The sequence below is a fragment of the Diabrotica virgifera genome, chromosome 1, assembly GCF_917563875.1.
Source record: "Diabrotica virgifera virgifera chromosome 1, PGI_DIABVI_V3a".
Classification (NCBI taxonomy): Eukaryota; Metazoa; Arthropoda; class Insecta; order Coleoptera; family Chrysomelidae; genus Diabrotica; species Diabrotica virgifera.
In genome coordinates, this window is record NC_065443.1 from 24,837,500 (window position 1) to 24,856,934 (window position 19,435).

General features: G+C 33.2%; 1 protein-coding gene across 3 annotated transcripts in view; it reads left to right on the forward strand.

Annotated features, from left to right (window-relative positions):
- The window catches only part of LOC114324182 (neural-cadherin-like), a 740,245-nt gene that overhangs the window by 706,306 nt on the left and 14,504 nt on the right, over nt 1–19,435 (forward strand). For 2 of the 3 annotated variants that reach the window (XM_028271940.2, XM_050655301.1), the window contains exons 10-11: nt 13,980–14,183; nt 15,907–16,068. In XM_028271940.2, the coding sequence (XP_028127741.1) occupies nt 13,980–14,183; nt 15,907–16,068 (366 nt within the window). Of the gene's footprint in view, nt 1–8,172; nt 8,412–13,979; nt 14,184–15,906; nt 16,069–19,435 lie in introns of all 3 variants that reach the window. The other variant, XM_050655305.1, reaches the window with a different exon arrangement.

Consider the following 19,435-nt stretch of genomic DNA (forward strand, 5'->3'; position numbering starts at 1 on the left):
TATCTTTCTAAAGGTTTGGACCAACGACGCGTGTTGAGGCGCGCATAAACAATTTACCAATTTATCGTCTGAAAAGAGAGATAGAAAAAATATAATAGTGCAAAGGAAAGAGAACGTTGCAACCCAAATTGTTACTGTACAAGTAATAAATATTTATTTTTTGATAACATCGGTTGGATCTAGAATAAGGGCGGTACTTCACCAGTGTGGGCAGTAGATATTTTATTAAGTTGGTTAACTCATACAATAATAATCTTAACACAACGTGGTTAGACCACTACATAGTAAAACTGCCACGGCATTGATCGTTGCTCCGTTTGAACCATGTGATTTTACCAACAATTCACGGGAAAAATGCACCACTCCACAGAGACCATAAATTAGGGTTCGGTATTAGCTTAAGGATTATAAATAACAAATTTTGAGAGAAATTTCGCTATTTCACGTTGCATTGATTTCCGTCTTCAGTTTTTATCTTTTCTGCTATATTTGTCTACCATGCAAAGCACGCTCCGTCGGAATTTTTTAAGAGTGCCATTGAGTAGCATCTTAGTACTGAAGTAAAGAGAACATTTTCATAGTAAGCTTAGGAATTTTAGAAAATATATCTGACAACCTCGTTTTGAAATAAAGTCTGTTGACGGGATTCAACAGTATTTTTATATCAATACCATCTGATACAATCAGTATCAGATTTATGTAATTTCAGCCAAAAGAAAAGTAACTCAAATACCATCATTTGCTTAGCACTGATATGTACCTTAAATGTACCACATCTAGGTTAATTTGCACGTATTTTAGTTTTAAAAATGTTTTCGTGACGTAAGTTGATGTAAGTGATGTAAAAGGCAATGACGTATAATTATGTCATTGGTAAAAGGTTACAGTGTTAACGAAGTTTAAAACTTGTACATATGTACGATTTGTTACGTCAAATTGTTTACGTCATGCAAACATCCAACTGCTTGTTAACGTTATAGCTAAAGGCATCTTGTATGCGTCATTAAAAGTACACACATATACAGGAAGTTTTTAAAAAAGTATTAAATTGAGGTTTTGTTTAATTTGTTATACCTTTATGTGAAGGAAAATTATTTAAATCTTGTTCAGAGTCAGTATGACAATCACTTAAACCTATAATAGTGTAGGAAACAGAGGTTGAACCTTGCAAAATGGACACAAGTCCGGTTTTATTTTTTTTCTGGCATATCAAGGGGTGCTTATTATCAGACTAACTTTTTCTGAAAAAATTTCGCCCCGGAACCCCCCTTTTCACCCCTTTAAAGGGGGTAATTTATGGTTTTTGCAGAACGTAGCCCTTCCTGTACCTTTTACAAAAAATTTCTTTTATAGAAATATGAAGAGGACTATATTTTCTACGATTTATTTCCGACAGCATCTCTCTATCATCCACCGTTTAGCAAGGGTGGCGCCCCAAAGTTGACAAGTTTTTAAAAAAGATGTTTTTAGAAAAAATATATTTTTCGCTAACTGTAACGGAAATTAAAAAGAAATGCTACGGAGATTATTCACAAATATATGATTGATTTTTTCGTATAGGTTTCACTTAAGGATAATTGCCCTTTTCTTAATTACAGGGTGTTACATTTTAAAAAACCCCTTTTTATACCATCTGAACCGTTTATGCTAGAGTAAAAAGACTTTCAGCGATTACCCATGTACTGGTGTTATTTACAAATTTGTATAATGCACCCCCATTTTTCCCCGGAACCACCCAAAAAAGAAGAAGAATTAATAAATAAAGTGATTTTCTTGGAATCCTTCACACACAATGCCCTTCATTAATATGCTTCATATATCATTTTGTGCAAGTTATTATTACCCATGCATGGACACCAAACGCGATTTCCTAGTGCAACCCTTGTAGCCAAAAACAATAAATAAAATGGGGGGTTAAAATTTTTTTTTTGTTTTTTGCTTTTTGATCCATATGGGCATATGCTTCATCAATAGTGCTTTTCAAAAATATATATGGTTATTGCAACATCCCTGCGCAAACCGCCCCTATCCTTGAAAATATACTGCAGAAACTACCCCTATACCTTATCCAGCATGTTTTTACGATTTTCTCATTACCTATTCATTTTTTTTAAACAAAACTTATACAAGGTTAAAGACCACTATTTACTCTAAAAATTAGGTCCTATTCATTTTTTTCGTTTAAGCAACCGTTACGGCACAGTGGCGCCGTAAACCTCATATATGCTTTGACGGGCTCCAGTTTTTGTTTATTTTTTCGTCATCTGTTTGTTTTATTGATAAAGTACTTATGTAAAATAAAACAACACAGTGTAACCTACAAATCATGACCTATGCACATTTTACATTCTTTGCTCCCCAAAGCTACAGTGGTGGCCCAAAATAAATTTTTCCATATTTTCGCCACCTACACGCATTTTATTGCGTTAATGCTACCTTAATAGCACATTATTCACCCCTAAGTGGTCGCTAAGCAGTGGCGGATCCAGGGAGGGGTGATGGGGGCGATCACCCCCACCCCTCTCAAACCAAGTGATATTATATTTGAAGATTATAAAAATATTCATTGTTTTTTATAGAAATACTTATATAATATTAATATTATTTTTATAAGAATGACTTTTTATACTTTAGCGACAGTAGCGGATCCAGCATCGTTAAGAGGGGGGTGCCAATTGGTTAAATTTCTATAAAAATAAATGAATATTTTTATAATCTTTGAATATAATATGACTTGGTTTGAGAGGGGGGGGAGGTGTTCACCCCCATCACCCCTCCCTGGATCCGCCACTGCGTAGCGACCACCTAAGGGTAAATATTGTGCTGTTAAGGTAGCATTAATGCAATAAAATGCATGTAGGTGGCGAAAATATGCAAAAATTTATTTTGGGCCACCACTGTGGCTTTGGGGAGCAAAGAATGTAAAATGTGCATAAGTCATAATTTGTAGGTTACACTGTGTTGTTTTATTTTGCATAAGTACTTTATCAATAAAACGAACAGATGACGAAAAAAAAACAAAAACTGGAGCCCGCCAAAGCATATATGAGGTTTACGGCGCCACTGTGCCGTAACCGTTGCTTATACGAAAAAATGAATAGGACATAATTTTTAGAGTAAATAGTGGTCTTTAACCTTGTATAAGTTTTGTTTAAAAATAATACATAGGTAATGAGAAAATCGTAAAAACATGCTCGCCAAGGGATAGGGGTAGTTTCTGCAGTACATTTTCAAGGATAGGGGTGGTTTTCGCAGAGATGTTGCAATAACCATATATATTTTTGAAAAGCACTATTGATGAAGCATATGCCCATATGGATCAAAAAGCAAAAAACAAAAAAAATTTTCAACCCCCCATTTTATTTATTTTTTTTTGCTTAAGGGGTTGCACTAGGAAATTGCTTTTGGTGTCCATGCATGGGTAATAATAACGTCCACAAAATGATGTATGAAGCATATTAATAAAGGGCATTGTGTGTGAAGGATTCCAAGAAAATCAATTTATTTATTAATTCTTCTTTTTTTTGGGGTGGTTCCGGGGAAAAATGGGGGTGCATTATACAAATTTGTAAATAGCACCAGTACATGGGTAATCGCTGAAAGCCTTTTTACTCTAGCATAAACGGTTCAGATGGTATAAAAAGAGGTTTTTTAAAATGTAACACCCTGTAATTAAAAAAAGGGCAATTATCCTTAAGTAAAACCTATACCAAAAAATCAGTCAATTATTTGTGAATAATTGCCGCAGGATTTCTTCTTAATTTCCGTTATAGTTAGGGAAAAATATATTTTTTTTAAAAACATCTTTTTTAAAAACTTGTCAACTTTAGGGCACCACCCCCGCTAAACGGTGGATGATAGAGAGATGGTGTTGGAAATAAATCGTAGAAAATATAGTCCTCTTCATATTTCTATAAAAGAATTTTTTTGTAAAAGTTACAGGAAGGGCTACGTTCCGCAAAAACCACAAATTACCCCCTTTAAAGGGGTGAAAAGGGAGGTTCCGGGGCGAAATTTTTTCAGAAAAAGTTAGTCTTATAATAAGCACCCCTTGATATACCAGAAAAAAAATAAAACCGGACTTGTGTCCATTTTGCAAGGTTCAACCTTTGTTTCCTACACTATAAATATACAAAAAATTCAAAACCATCGTACTTCTCCGTAAAATACTCTAATAGATAGATAGATTCCATGAGGTAGCTTTTCGTCTATTTAAATGCAACCTTGTTAGATCTATTGTGATATTCTTATCCTGGATTACATTTTCTAACCTGAGCCTTTTGAAAAGGTCTAATAGCTCTAAGACTGAACCTTCCATGTAGCTATTTTCCGGTGGCTTTTCTTTGCCTAATATAAAGAACCATAAATTTGCCAGGATGTCGCACTGATGCTCAATGTGCAGAATGGGCTCAGCTGTTTCTTCCTCTAGGTGGCAGAGTCTGCAAAAGTCATCATCTGCCAATCCCATTAGCTTCACCTGCCTATTCAGCTTACTGTTCCTTGTTAACAGGCCTACTATGGCTTAGTCTGTTTTCCTGTCTTTGCTTATTAGGTCTGCTTTAAATTTTGGCGAATGTTCTGGGCTACTTCGCCAGTTTTTTTTTCCTGGTGGTTTCTACTAATTAGGAGACCTGTATGTCTAGAAACGGTACCAAAATTCCAATTATGCCGTACATCCTGATCAAAATTCTGACGTTCTAATTTTTTCTGACCTACTCCTATTTTAACGTATCTCCTTTCAATTTTTTCTGACTCTTTCCAATTTTTTGACACCCTCCAGTTTTTGACTCCCTTTAATGTTTTCTGACTTCTCCGATTATTTCTGACTACCAACTATTTTTCTGGCTCTCTCCAATTTTTTATGGCTCCCTCCAATTTTATCGTGTCTCCCTCTAATTGCTCCCGACTCCTTCCTATTTTGTCGTTTTTTCCTCTATTTTTTTCAGTTTTTAAAATGCGACATGTCCAAACCTTTTATTTAACTGGATTGAGTGGTCTACAACGAATCAAAATGAATTAGTGCAGAAAGCCACTGCGCATCCGCTAGGAAAAATATTCCTATTCGGATTTTTTGCACAATCTTACTCAAAAAGGACCCTTTTAACAAATTTGCATGTTGCCAGGAACAAAAGTGGGTCAAAAAATTTTTAAACGTTTTTTTATGTTTTTTTCCTAAAATTATTTTTTTGCATGGAACTAAAGTTTTTTTTAGATTCTTTGGATCATTCCAAACAGAAAAGGTCTTTAGTGACTTTTCTCTAAAGTTAATAGTTTTTAAAATATAAGCGATTAAAAATTGAAAAATTGCGAAATCGGCCATTTTTAACCCTCAAAAACTATGTGAAAAACTGAAAATTTGAATGTTGCCAAGGTAGGTTTATTCTTTAAACATTGATTGATTAAATCCCGAAGAGTTTTTTGCAATGCAATATTCAAAACTCCCTTTGTTTTTTAATTGCTAATCAAGCGTGCGCGACACTATTTTCCATCGTTGCATGTGTATACAGTATGGTGCAAATGAAAGGAATAAATTCGTTATTTCGTAAACCGGCGACTTTAAGGAAAAATCCCGAAACAGGTCGATTTTTATTTTTAAGTTATGATATTGTGGCATATATAGTATACTAGTGACGTCATCCATCTGGGCGTGATGACGTTATCGATGATTTTTTCAATGAGAACAGGGGTCGTGTGCTAGCTCATTTGAACGGTTCTTCAATTCTCTATTCAGAAATATAAACATTTACATAATTATTTATACAGGGTGTCCAAAAAATATTTATTAAATTAAATTATTTGAAGAATGTGTGTAATTTATTTAATTCAAAATACAATTTACTGCTTTCACAAATCAGAAAACAAAGTTTATTTCACAAATAAACATTGCTTTTCGCTTAATAATTATAAATTATAAATTAAATGTTCAAACGTTCAAGAGGCAGGTGGCTGGCGGAAACTGGCTTGAACAGTGAATTTAATCGAAAAGCAATGTTTATTTGTGAAATAAACATTTTTTAGTTTTCGGGTAACAGTAAAATGTATTTTGAATTAAATAAATTACATACGTTCTTCTTTTTTTTCATATAATTTAATTAAAAACTTTTTTTGGACATCCCGTATAATTAATTATGTAAATGTTTATATTACCGAATAGAAAATTGAAGAACCTTTCAAATGAGCTAGCACACGACCCCTATTCTCATTTAAAAAAATCATCGATTACGTCATCACGCCCAGATGGAGCACGTCACTAGTATACCATATATGCCACAATATCATAACTTAAAAATAAAAATCGACCTGTTTCGGGATTTTTCCTTAAAGTCGACGGTTTACGAAATAACGAATTTATTCCTTTCATTTGCACCATACTGTATACACATGCAACGGTGGAACATAGTGTGGCGCACGCTTGATTAGCAATTAAAAAACAAAGTAGTTTCGAATATTAATTGTATTGCAAAAAACTCTTCGGGATTTCATCAATCGATGTTTAAAGAATATCTATCTACCTTGGCAACATTCAAGTTTTCAGTTTTCCACATAGTTTTTGAGGGTTAAAAATGGCCGATTTCGCAATTTTTCAATTTTTAATCGCTAATATGTCAAAAACTATCAACTTTAGAGAAAAGTCACTAAAGACCTTTTCTGTTTGGAATGATCCAAAAAACCTAAAAAAACTTTGTTCCATGCAAAAAAAATAATTTTAGGAAAAAAAACGATTAAAAAATGTTTGATCCACTTTTGGTCCTAGTCCTGTCGCCAGGGGGGGTACAACGGCCTCCTTAATTCAGATGGACTTACCCACGTTTTTTTTGTATATTTTGACCCGTAGAATACGAATTTTTTGGGTAACAGTTGATCCGGATGTCGATAAGATTGTTATAGACAAAGAACTTGAGGAATTACATAACAGCGATTTCTCGCAAAACAAAACATCTTTTTGTATTTTTTGGGTCATTTTAAGCAAAAAATATTCCTACAAGTTTTTTTGTAGAATGCATAGTTTTCGAGATAACCGCGGTTGAACTTTCAAAAAATCGAAAAATTGCAATTTTTGAACCCGAATAACTTTTGATTAAAAAATAAAGTAGCAATTCTGCTTACCGCATTTGAAAGTTTAAGTCAAATTATATCGGTTTTGATTATTTGCATTGCTAAAAATTAATTTTTTTATTGCTAAATAAAGCTATAAACATGTAGTGTTTCCCGTGCTTATACATGCGTTTTAACGCATGCTACGTAGAAATTGCCTCGCTTGCACTTGTAGCTACTCTACCTACTCGTTCGATTTTAAATGAGAAATCATTGAAAACATCACTCACGCACTAGGTGTTTATAGCTTTGTTTACCAATAAAATAATAAATTTTTAGCAATGCAAATAATCAAAACCGATATAATTTGACTTAAACTTTCAAATGCGTTAAGCAGAATCGCTACTTTATTTTTTAATCAAATTCGGGTTCAAAAATTGAAATTTTTCGATTTTTTGAAAGTTCAACCGCGGTTATCTCGAAAATTATGCATCCTACGAAAAAACTTCAGAGCATTTTTTGCCTAGAATGACCCAAATAATACAAAAAGATGTTTTGTTTTGCGAGAAATCACTGTTATGTAATTCCTCAAGTTCTTTGTCTATAACAATCTTATCGACATCCGGATCAACTGTTACCCAAAAAATTCGTATTTTACGGGTCAAAATATATAAAAAAAACTTGGGTAAGTCCATCTGAATTAAGGAGGCCGTTGTACCCCCCTGGCGACAGGACTATCCTGGCAACATGCAAATTTATTGAAAGGGGTCCTTTTTGAGTAACATTGTGCAAAAAATGCGAATCGGAATATTTTTCCTAGCGGATACGCAGTAGCTTTCTGGACTAAATATTGATTGTTCTGACTCTTTCTTTCATTATATAAAAAACTTTTATTTTTATTTATTTTATTCAATTTTGGCCACTAACAAAAAGTTCGTATAACTTCCTAGAAGTCATGCTAATAATATAAAATGTCATAATTTAATTCTTTACGTATAAAGCTTCCTGTATCCTCAAGCACGATTATATCACATCGAATTTGACAAAAACGATTCAGTGCCAAAGCAAGGGAGACTAATCTTCGACTGTTGAGTAAGTACCTAGCTTTTAATCACGTTTATATGTCACCTAATTTAGATGCCCGCAAGGTTACAAGTTCCATGAAAGTACCTGTATCAATGAAAACGAATGCATGTGGCTACCATGTGTAAACGGTGGTATCTGTAGAGACTATGACCCACCTTTAAGATACGAATGTCTGTGCCCATCGGGATACACGGGAGGGCATTGCGAGTTAGAATTGGCGTCTGCTGGGGCTATAATGCCGTCGACCGATTTTATTTTAGCCGTAATCGTGTGCTTGTTAGTACTACTAGGTAAGTCTTTACTTATTAAAGAGAACGAAAAACTATTAAGATGTTTGTTATAATTCGTTATTAGATATATTATCTTGATATTTCATTTTGAACCGAAATTCATTTTAAAAATCTTGATACTTTAGTTTAGTTTCAGTTACCTCCATCTTCTTTTCTTGGGCTCTCTTTACAGGCACATTTCATCATCGTATGTCAGCGCAGGCCTTTCCACACTCTTTTATAGCTTACCTTTCAGTTCTTCGCTAATTTTTCGATCACAGAGTGATCTTGGGACCTCTCATTACATGTCCGAAATACTCCAGCTTTCTCTGCTTGATGCTTTTTATGATCTCAGTAGTCTTGCTGAGACGTTCTAGTATTGTGGAGTTTCGAATCTTCTCCACCCAGGTAACTTTTAAAATTCTTCTATATCACGACATTTCGAAAGGCGATTTAGATCGATTTTATTGACAGTCCAGGACTCGACACCGTGATTTACAGAGTGATCGCTCATTTATATTTTGCAAATTTTTTAATTTGTTCTCCATGTATTGTTATGCTTTCTTGGCGCTGTTGGGCTTAATTAAAATTAAAAATACTAATTTGCCTAAAATTTTCTAAATGATTTTGAAATGAAATATTATATATTTACTAAGGATTTCCACAGTTTTCACTCAACCTTTCTCTCCAGCTCTTTCTGTCTTGCCAGTCCCCTTCCTGTAGATTTCTTCTCTCCATTGCTTCGTCTACTTGATCTCAAGTATCTTCGGGGTCTGCCTCTCTCCCTTTTTCCTATCGGGCTCCACTCTGTTATTCGGTTTCTCCACCGATTTTGGTCTGCTCTTCTGACATGTCCGTACCAGGTTAATCTCTTCTGTTCGATGTAGTCTATTATGTCTGAGTTCACTCCCATTCTTCTCTTAATCTCTATGTTATTTATTCTATCTCTCCTTGTTACTCTGCAGCTTCTCCTTAGGAATTTCATCTCTGTTGCTCTTATTTTATAAATAAGAGCAAATAATAAATCATAAAAAAATCAAAAATAAATAAAAATAGGAAATGAAATATTAAACATCTTAAAAGTTTGACCTACAGTTTTAAGCTAATACCTTAAATATTACAGAAAGTTTTATATTAAGCATATGTCAATAATTCACACTACATAATAATTTGTTTTTATCCGAATATTAGTAAGTTTTAGTTTTTTTATCTGGTGTAGTTTTTTTTAGGTAAAAAGCTTTTTCGGATTGTTAAAAAATTAAAAAAACTTATTTAAAAACTGATTCATTCGAAAGATCCGGTCGCTGGTGGGTTCTTTGCAATGTTAAATAGCCAAGGGAGAATAAACAACCAATCTTTACTGAACTGGACTCCGGTTTACTCTATTTCTTTAATTCTCTTTTTTAATCGAATGTAGAAGTGCATTCTTGGAATCACACTTGATAATACGATCTTTAAAGGCAAATTATTGCAAAACCTATAAATTTTAAAGAACCGCTTGGATAGACGTGAAATGTGGCATACACACATAGCTAACAAGTCAAAGAAAAAAAGTGATATTGTGCCGATGTGTGCTTTTGTCCTAGGGGTGAGTTTCACCCCCTTTTGGGGGTGAAAAATATATGTTCGAAATAAGTCCGGAAATGGACAAAATGACATAATTCTAAGCAACTTTTGTTCTGTAAAGGTTTTTCGCCAAGTTAGTACTTTTCGAGTTATTTGCGAGAGAATATGTTAATTTTTCTACAAAATAACCACGTTTTCAGGCGGTTTTTCGCAAATAACTTAAAAAGTAAGTATTTGGTCGAAAAAAAAATCTTATTAAAAATATAGCACGTAAAAATGTGAAAAGCATTGTGTACATATTAGGTCACTATACCTAGTAGAAGCAGATGAAATATAGCTTATAGCTAGCTTATAGCTAATGAAAAATAGGTTCATATTCGTCAAATTCCAAATCGAATATTTTAACCTACCATAACCAAGAAACGAAGCACTTTTTTGGGGAAAACTCATTTTAATTTTTTTAAAGTATTTAAATAATCCTTATTTTTGTTTAAAAAAAAAAATTTTGTATCAAAAGTAAACAAGTTACGCTCAAAATAAAGTTGGTCCTTTTTTTTGGTAAGAAATCGGGAAAATCACCCCCTAATTAGCATTTCAAATGAAATTAATTGTTACCACTTCACAAGTTTTTTACTCGAGTATGTATTGATCATAAATGATCTGTAAGTTTCATCGGTTCAAAGTCCTTATTTTTGAAAGAGCTGTAGTTAAAAGGGCTTGAACGAGTCACTTATCACGAGTGTATGCAAATTTAGAAACGTCGAATGTTAACAAATTTTTATCTTACAGAAAAACAAAAAAATACAAAATATTCGGAATTTTTTTTATTGTTAAGATTTTTGTTATGTCTAACAATTTTTAAGTTATTTTGAAAAAAAGCATTTTTTTCAAAATTAAAATTTTTAAAAATTTTAGTTTAAAACCAAATGTTTTCAAAAATAAGCACTTTGAATCGATGAAACTTACAGATCATATTATAAACACAACATAAGTAAAGTAACTTCTGAAGCGGTAACGATTAATTTCTTTTAAGTTGCTAATTGGGGGGTGATCTTCCTGATTTTTTTTGCCAAAACAAAAGGGACCAACTTTATTTTGAGCGTAACTTGCTTACATTTGATGCTAGAAATTTTTTTTATAAAAACAGAAATAAAGCTTTTTTTATACACTTTAAAAAAGTTGTAATGTGTTTTTCCCAAGAATGCTTCATTATTTGGATATTTCACATTGAATTATTCTATTTGGAATTTTTCCAATATGAACCTATTTTTCATTAGCTATAACTCTGCTTTTACTAGGTATATAGACTTAATATATACACCGTTTTTTTCACTTTTTTATAGGCTATAGTTTGGCTAAGAATATTTTTTTCGACAGAATGCTTACGTTTTGAGTTATTTGCGAAAACCGTCTAATAAAGTGGTTATTTTGTTGAAAAATGAACATATTCCCTTGCAAATAACTCGAAAAGTATTGATTTGGTGAAAAAACTCTATAGAACAAAAGTTACTTAAAATTAGTCAGTTTATCCATTTCGGGACTTATCTTGGACATATATTTTTTCACCCCCGAGATGGGGTGAAACTTACCCCCAGAGCAAACGCACACATCGGCACCATATCACTTTTTTCTTTGACATAACTATGCGTATGCCAAATTTCATGTCAATCCAAACGGTTCTTTAAAATTTACAGCAAAAACCGTGAAAGAATGTACTATGAGTTTCAACTTAGCACTCGTATCTCATAATTTATTTGCAGTACATTTATTTATTTAACCGTGCAAATTTATATTTTATACTTACTTAAATTTTAATTTCTCTTATATACAGCCGCTTCATTCTTCAGTGGAAGTGTCTTGACAGCTGTAGGTACATCTCGCTCGAAAGCCGAAATTTTCGAACAGGGGCGTAGCATGAGGGCTGGCGTAACAATATATAAAAAATTTAATATGTACTCTTACCACATCATACAATTTGACATAATATGCTAGTGTATAGCTTTCTGGTTTTTCTCTGTAAACTATTATATAACACTTGTATATTAGATGAAAAATATAAAATAAATTTAATATAGGTATATCAAACTCTAAAAATAAATTCATTTGAAAGTTATTTACAAATAATTGAATTATGATAAATGCTGTTATTTTGTATACTTACAAGTTGAAAAATTTCAAATGATTTTAATTTTGATAACTGTTAAATTGCATGTAAAAATAGAAGTGAATATTACAAAACGCACAAATTTTAAAGATATACATAGTTTTAACTATTCCTCGGTAAAAGTGACAACCTGTCAGTTAAGCTTTTATACTTATAAAACTGGTCTTCACTTTTACTATACTGTTCACAGCACTGATTCATAGATTGGATGTTCATGTTCACACCTATTAGTTCATGTACAAAATAACTGTAGTTATTTACAATAATATTATCAGAATGTTTAGGGTTTTTAATATAAATTTACAAAATCTACCAAACTTAATAAAAATTATGGACATATATTAATAAAAGAGCTGAATTTCTGCCATATATGTTAACAAAATTTAAGATTCAGTCATACTAGGATAAGTTTCGTGGTAAATGATCTTCATCAATTAGTATTGAACTGAAAAGCAACTGAAAAATAAAGAGGCTGTTACCTGAATCTCTATCGAGTACACCAAAGGAGAGACCTGAGAATTTATAACTTTTTGGTCATTTACTAACCGTCATAGATGCTCCACGTGAAAGATTATTTTCCAGGTTGTCAATGCTTCATTTCTGAAAATATATATGCCTTCCTAAGATCTTTCCAGTTGTCATGCTCTAATCATGCAATTGCTCATCCAATTATCGAATGTATTCCGCCAGCTTTTGTTATGTCCTGTCTATATGTTGCTCTTGTACTTTCTATGTTTTCTTTTTGGACGTCGACTTTGCAAAGTAACAAGACACTTACTCAACACACACACTACACATGACACTAAGTACCTCATATTGTGACTGGCTGAATGACATAAAGTCCATGCCACTAAAAAAATGTTTTCTTTTTGCTTTTTTTCGGTACCCAGCTCAAATCTACTACTTTCCTTTTGACTTGTTCAGTTTTGACAAATCTCAGTTTTATCATATAGAGTTTTTTGGCAAGCACTCCTTAATTTTGCCACTTTTTGACAGGCCTAACTGTAGGGTAATACGTTTCTTTGTCTAAAGCTCTTTGTGTGAGCGGCCGTGGGTACCGGCATAAACGCTGGCCTCATACGCCAGTAGACGTGGGTTCGATCCCTGCCAAAGACAAACCATTTTCATTTCCAATAATGACACGAGCCGTCTCACCGTGCCTCGGAGAGTACGTTAAGCCGTCGGTCTCCCTGGGCTAGTGTACATCGACACTAGTTACTTGAAACAGGGTTAAAGATGTAATTGGCGCTGGAACTATCCGAAAGGATCTCCCTGGCAAAAATGCCATACGATATTATTATTATTATTGTCTAAAGCCTCTTGTTATTTCAACCTGAATGATCTCAATATATCGACCGTCTATTCGCCTTCTTTTTAGCAACTTTGTTAATGTCCATGTTTCCATTGTATCGAATGATTTCTTGAAATATATGGATGCCACATAAAGTGCTAACAACGCATTCAATCAAGAATTAAATGACTTTTTAAGAAAAAAAGAACAAACTAGCAAATAAAAAATTGCAAGAACTTTTTACAGTTACCATATTAGTAACTTTAATATTATTCAAATATTGAATGGGTTGCATATGTGAGTCCATATTAAATGTAGTAATGAAACACATTTAACTACTTGTAACGCCGACCTGAAGATGATCTGAATAGTGTAGAGATCGAAACCGGTCGTCAAAGTATTATTAAATGATTGTGAGTAAGTCTGTGTTTCATTACTACATTAATTATTATTGTTTTGATAACCGTTAGATTCAATTGTATTTCAAAAACCTTAAACATTTCTAATAATACTTATATTCGCACCAAATCTCACCTAACCGATATTAACTTGTTTTCTAATGTTCCAGTCTTAGTGCTCGTATTCGTCGTGTACAACAGACGAAGAGAAGCTCACATCAAATACCCCGGCCCCGATGATGATGTCAGGGAAAACATTATTAACTACGACGATGAAGGAGGCGGTGAAGATGATATGACTGCCTTCGATATTACTCCTCTACAAATTCCAATCGGAGGACCTCTACCTGATTTAGGACCACCAAAAATCGGATGTAAGTATGAGCATAATGTATAATCAGTTTAAAATGTCGACCGACGATGTCCGATCCATAAAAACCTTCTTCTTCTTCCTTCTTGTATGTAGGCTTTAAAGCCTGTTTCTTCTTCAATATTAGCCTCCTATATTGTTAAAATTATTATTATTATATATTAAATTTTTCTTGGTCTGCCAATACTTCTCCGTCCATTTGGTGACTTATCTCGTGCTATTCGTACTATCCTATCCACTGAAATTCTACTAATGTGTTCCTTCCACTCCTGTTTCCGTTTTGTTACCCATCCATTTATGTCTTCTACATTGCATGATCTTCTTATGTTTTCGCTTCTTTCTATATCCAACAGACTTTTCCCTGATATTCGTCGAAATATTTTCATCTTTGTTGTTTCTAGAAGTTGTCTCGTTTTAGATGTGTCAGGTCTTGTCTCCGCCGTGTATGTCAATATAGGTATATTACTGCTTTATAGATTCTTGCTTTTGTGTCTTGTCTTAGGTGTTTGTTCTTCCAGATTGTGTCATTAAGAGACCCCGCCGCTTTACTCACTTTTAAGCTTCGTTGTCGTACTTCCTCTTCAACTTTTCCGTAACTGGATATATATATTCCCAGATATCTAAACCTTGCTTCCTGCTTTATTATTTTCCCATCAATTTCGATTTTACATCGTATTGTGTATTTAAATGTTGTCATACATTTGGTTTTTTCTGCTGGTATTATCACATTGTATTTCTTGGCTGTTGTATTGAAGATGTGTGTTAATCTTTGGAGATCGTCTTCTGTCTCGGCGATTAATGCGGCGTCGTCTGCATAAAATAATATTTGGATTTCTTTGTTCCCCATACTGTAACCATTACCTTTACGTACTGCTTCTACTGGCCAATTGGTTCAAAAATCAAGGTCATACATCTAAACACACATACATACTGCTTCTATTATTTCGTCCATTATTATATTAAACAGCAGTGGGCTTAACGAGTCGCCTTATCTGACTCCACTTTATACTGGTATAAAACTGTGTTGGTTTTCCATTTATCTTTGTACATGAAAACCATATCTTCCTATTCTGCCACAAGTCGTCACTGAGGTGTCCTGCGTTTATCGCTTTGTGGATGCAGGCCGTCCAACTGGCTTTTGGTCTTCCTCGCTTTCTACATTTAAGGGGCTGCGATTCCATACATTGTTTTGGAATACTCCCATCATTTTTTTCCTTAAACTAGTTTTAGGATCTCATCTGGTTCAAACCTCAGTTGACCAGTAAATTCCTACCTCGCATCACTTAGCACATTGCAATGGCGTAGGATGTGTATAGGAGTATATTCTTCCATTTCGCATTTTCTATACCATGGTTTATTCACCTTACCTAGTTTGTATAGGTGGTTTCTTAAACGGCAATGTCCAGTAACCATTTCAGTGACCGTTTTGATGTCTTGTTTATTGAGGTTCATCAAAAATTGTTCGACAGTTTTTTATCAATATTCTTGATTATTTAGTCTGCATTTGCACTTGAGTGGCATTTCCTTTGATGATGATTCCTTATCAGCCACTTCTGAACCTGGGCCTACAAAAGTTTCTTTCAAGCCTTGTTTTGTTAATAGATCTGCTCGTTTATTCCCTTGCGCCCCTTCATGAATAAGCCATAAGACACATAACTTATGATAATATCCGTGACAATTTGTTTCTGTATTTATTTAACTTAATACTTCTATATTTTGCATTGCAGTTATCATGGGCGTTGGTCAAGAGCCTAACGTAGGAGTCTTCATCGAGGAACACAAGAAACGAGCTGATAGCGATCCTAATGCTCCACCTTTCGACGACTTGAGGAATTATGCTTATGAAGGAGGTGGCAGCACGGCTGGATCATTGAGTTCTTTGGCTTCAGGTAAGTGATTACCACATACTAAATGTCGATGGGAAGTTATTTATTATTCTTCAGTGAATAGCAGATAACTACTTATTAAATATTGTTCTGAAGTTATTTTCTTATAGCATCTTAATGCAATTTACTATTTTTGTTGGATAGAAGCACAATTTTATTTTAAATAAAGTTTATTTGAAGTTTCGATTTCTGAAGTGAGGTTTCCTCTTCAGAAATCGAAACGGCAAAAGCTCTGTATCCCTTGTAGAATAATTTGATTAGGTTGATGTATTTCATCGTTAGACATATAGCTCCAGAATCTTCCACATTTGTTTTCCGTTTATACTATCGAAGGCTTTTTTGAAGTCAATAAACATTATAAGTATATTTCTTTGTCATCATTAGCTTGTTCCAAGATAATTCGTAGATTATATCTTCGTTCCATTCCTTTTGTTGCTCATTGTTGGCTCATATATTGTTAAACAGTTTGTGTAACATTTCTACTGACTCGTTTGTGTCGGTCTTTATTGCTTATATTATTTATAGGCTTTTTTGAAGTCAATAAACATTATAAGTATATTTCTTTGTCATCACTAGCTTGTTCCAAGATAATTAGTAGATTATATTTTCGTTCCATTCCTTTTGTTGCTCATTGTTGGCTCATATATTGTTAAACAGTTTGTGTAACATTTCTACTGACTCGTTTGTGTCGGTCTTTATTAAATCTATCAGGAGGTTTTCACTTTGTCACCAGATACGTTGCCATTTTTTGTATGTTTATATTTCTTCGTAGTATATTTCTTCTAAGTCTTATTTCTATCTTTGTATTATTTACTTGAGTTGTTTACTACTTTTTATTATTTTCCCCGTCATATTCCGTATGATGGTTTACGGTGTTCTCAGGTCGTTTTCTTTCCTAGCTCTTTCTGACGTTTTAAGTAATAATTTACGTACTTTCTTTTATATCTTCTTGCTTGCTTTTAACAGCTATATTTCTTCTTTGTATTTTCTTTCAAGCGCTTTTCCTTCTTCGGTTGCTTCCTTTTATAGCATTTCTTCTTTATTTTTTTTTTCATTTTGCTATTAGTTGTAATGTGTCTGGGGTTATCCATTTTTTGTTTTCTTTTTTTTTTCATCCCAATGGTTTCGATTGCAGTTGTTGCAGATTTACATTCAATATGTCCTTAAAGTTCCACCATATTTGCTCCACTGTTTCCTCATTTAGGGGTGCTGAAAAACATGGTTTTGATTTCAAAGGAAGTTAATTATCCTATTACGTGTAGTTTATACAAGAATAATAAACCGCTAAACGCCGTAAAAATGAGTGGCGCATACAATATTCCAGCTACAAAAGATCTGATATGAATATTACGTGGCGCGAAAATGTATTTTCATTTTGATGCAAAACAAAATTCTAGTTTTATTTTAAAAGAATTTTCCATAATATTTGCTAAATTTGAAGTAAGCGCTCCACAAAAGAGTAACTTTGATACAGTTTGAATTTTGAAACTCTTTTGTTTACTTCAAATTTAGCAAATATGATGGAAAACTCTTTTAAAATAAAACTAGAATTTTGTTTTGCGCCACGTAATATTCATATCAGATCTTTTGTAGCTGGAATATTGTATGTTGTCACCTTTATTGCATTATCGCCCAAATGATCGAGTGTCCATCGAATGTACACTAGAATTTTTCTCTTCGAAATAGATTGAAAAAAAATATTGAGATGGCCGGTAAATGAACTCGGATTGCCCGTTGCCAGATCAAATTTAGCGTCATACCGCTACAACTACATAAACCATTTCGGGAATAATCGTTAATTGGATTATACTTTTGTAGCTTAATAACTTCTAAGCGGCTTAACCGATTTTGATCAATTAACATGAGTTTGAAACGTATTGATCAGTAGTATCTGATGGATCTAATAAGTATGATAACTAAAGCTATTACAGGAATTATTGAGCTTGAGAAACCGTTTTTCCCATAGGGAATAGATGCCATATTTCTGAGCTCGGTAACTTTTGAATGGTATAACCGATTTTCAAAATTAGACATGCGTTGGAAAGGTAATGATCAGTACTATTAGAAGCCGCAAAGGTCGGACTTCAATTTTTTAAGTTTTTGGGAGTTTTGTGGACGAGAACGAAAACAGACCCTAAATAGGAAGATCCGTAAAATCCACACACTTGGACCAAAATGAATGGTTGACATATGAATGGGTGAGTCTTTTCCTGAACTTTAAGATGGAAGTTGGCCCAATTTTCAATTCAGTCAGATTTAGAAAATCAAAAATTTCGTGTATATACATATAGTGTCGCGTATAGGGGGGTGTGGGTATGCGCCACTGGCGAGAACTGCCGTTCTCTGGTAATGTATAATAGGGAACTTGCACAATTTTTTTTATTACATAATAATGTTCAGTTTTGTTTAAAAATGAGATTTCCAAAATTTCACGGTTCAAAAACTCGTAATAACTTAGAAATACGTATTTAAAGTCTTCAGCGGTATAAAATAGTTCAAACGACCCGTGACGTCACATAGTTTTACATTAGTTATTATTATGGTTATATTTCGCTGTGTCTAGGTACACGCTAACGTGTACGCAAATAAAAAAGTTAGGCATGTACACGCGAATTAAACTTCATCAAGCCAGTGACGTTATTATTTAGCGTGCGCAGTGACTGTATATTTTGGTACATGCTATTTTGATATGTTTAGCGTGTGTTTGATAGAAAAATATTTGTTAAAGGAAGGGAAGCAGAATTATTCAGATGTTTCAAACTTAATTGTAATAAATCAATGTATATATTAAAGTATATATTGTTAGCAAAATAAATAGATGTATTTAGTTGACATAACACGTAAAAAATACTGTTAAAATAATTTTTATACGTAAGTTAATTATTATAATCAACTATTCTAAATGGGAAATAAGCCACAATTTAACTAAAAAAATGATTTTATTAACGTTTCGACGTCCAAATCGGATGTCATTGTCAAAATACAAAAATTAGTCAGATTAAATAAATTATTAGAAAAAATTTTTACTAAGCAACACCATTTTTGTTTAATTTAATATTTTGTATTTTGACGACGACGTCCGATTTAGACGTCGAAACGTTAATAAAATCATTTTTTGGTTAAATTGTGGCTTAGTTCCCATTTAGAATAGTTGATTACAAAAATGCCACAAGGAAAATAGCTTCAGAACAAGTTAATTATTATTGTGAAAGCTTTAGGTCTTCTTTTTATTTTAATCTTTTACGGTAATACTTACATACTATTTCATTTATAACTAAAAAAAATATATATTAATTTATAGTCTCTTATCTTTTTCGTACTGTTTTAAAATGTTCTTAAACTCATTAAAAGAACTAAATAATTGTCCACA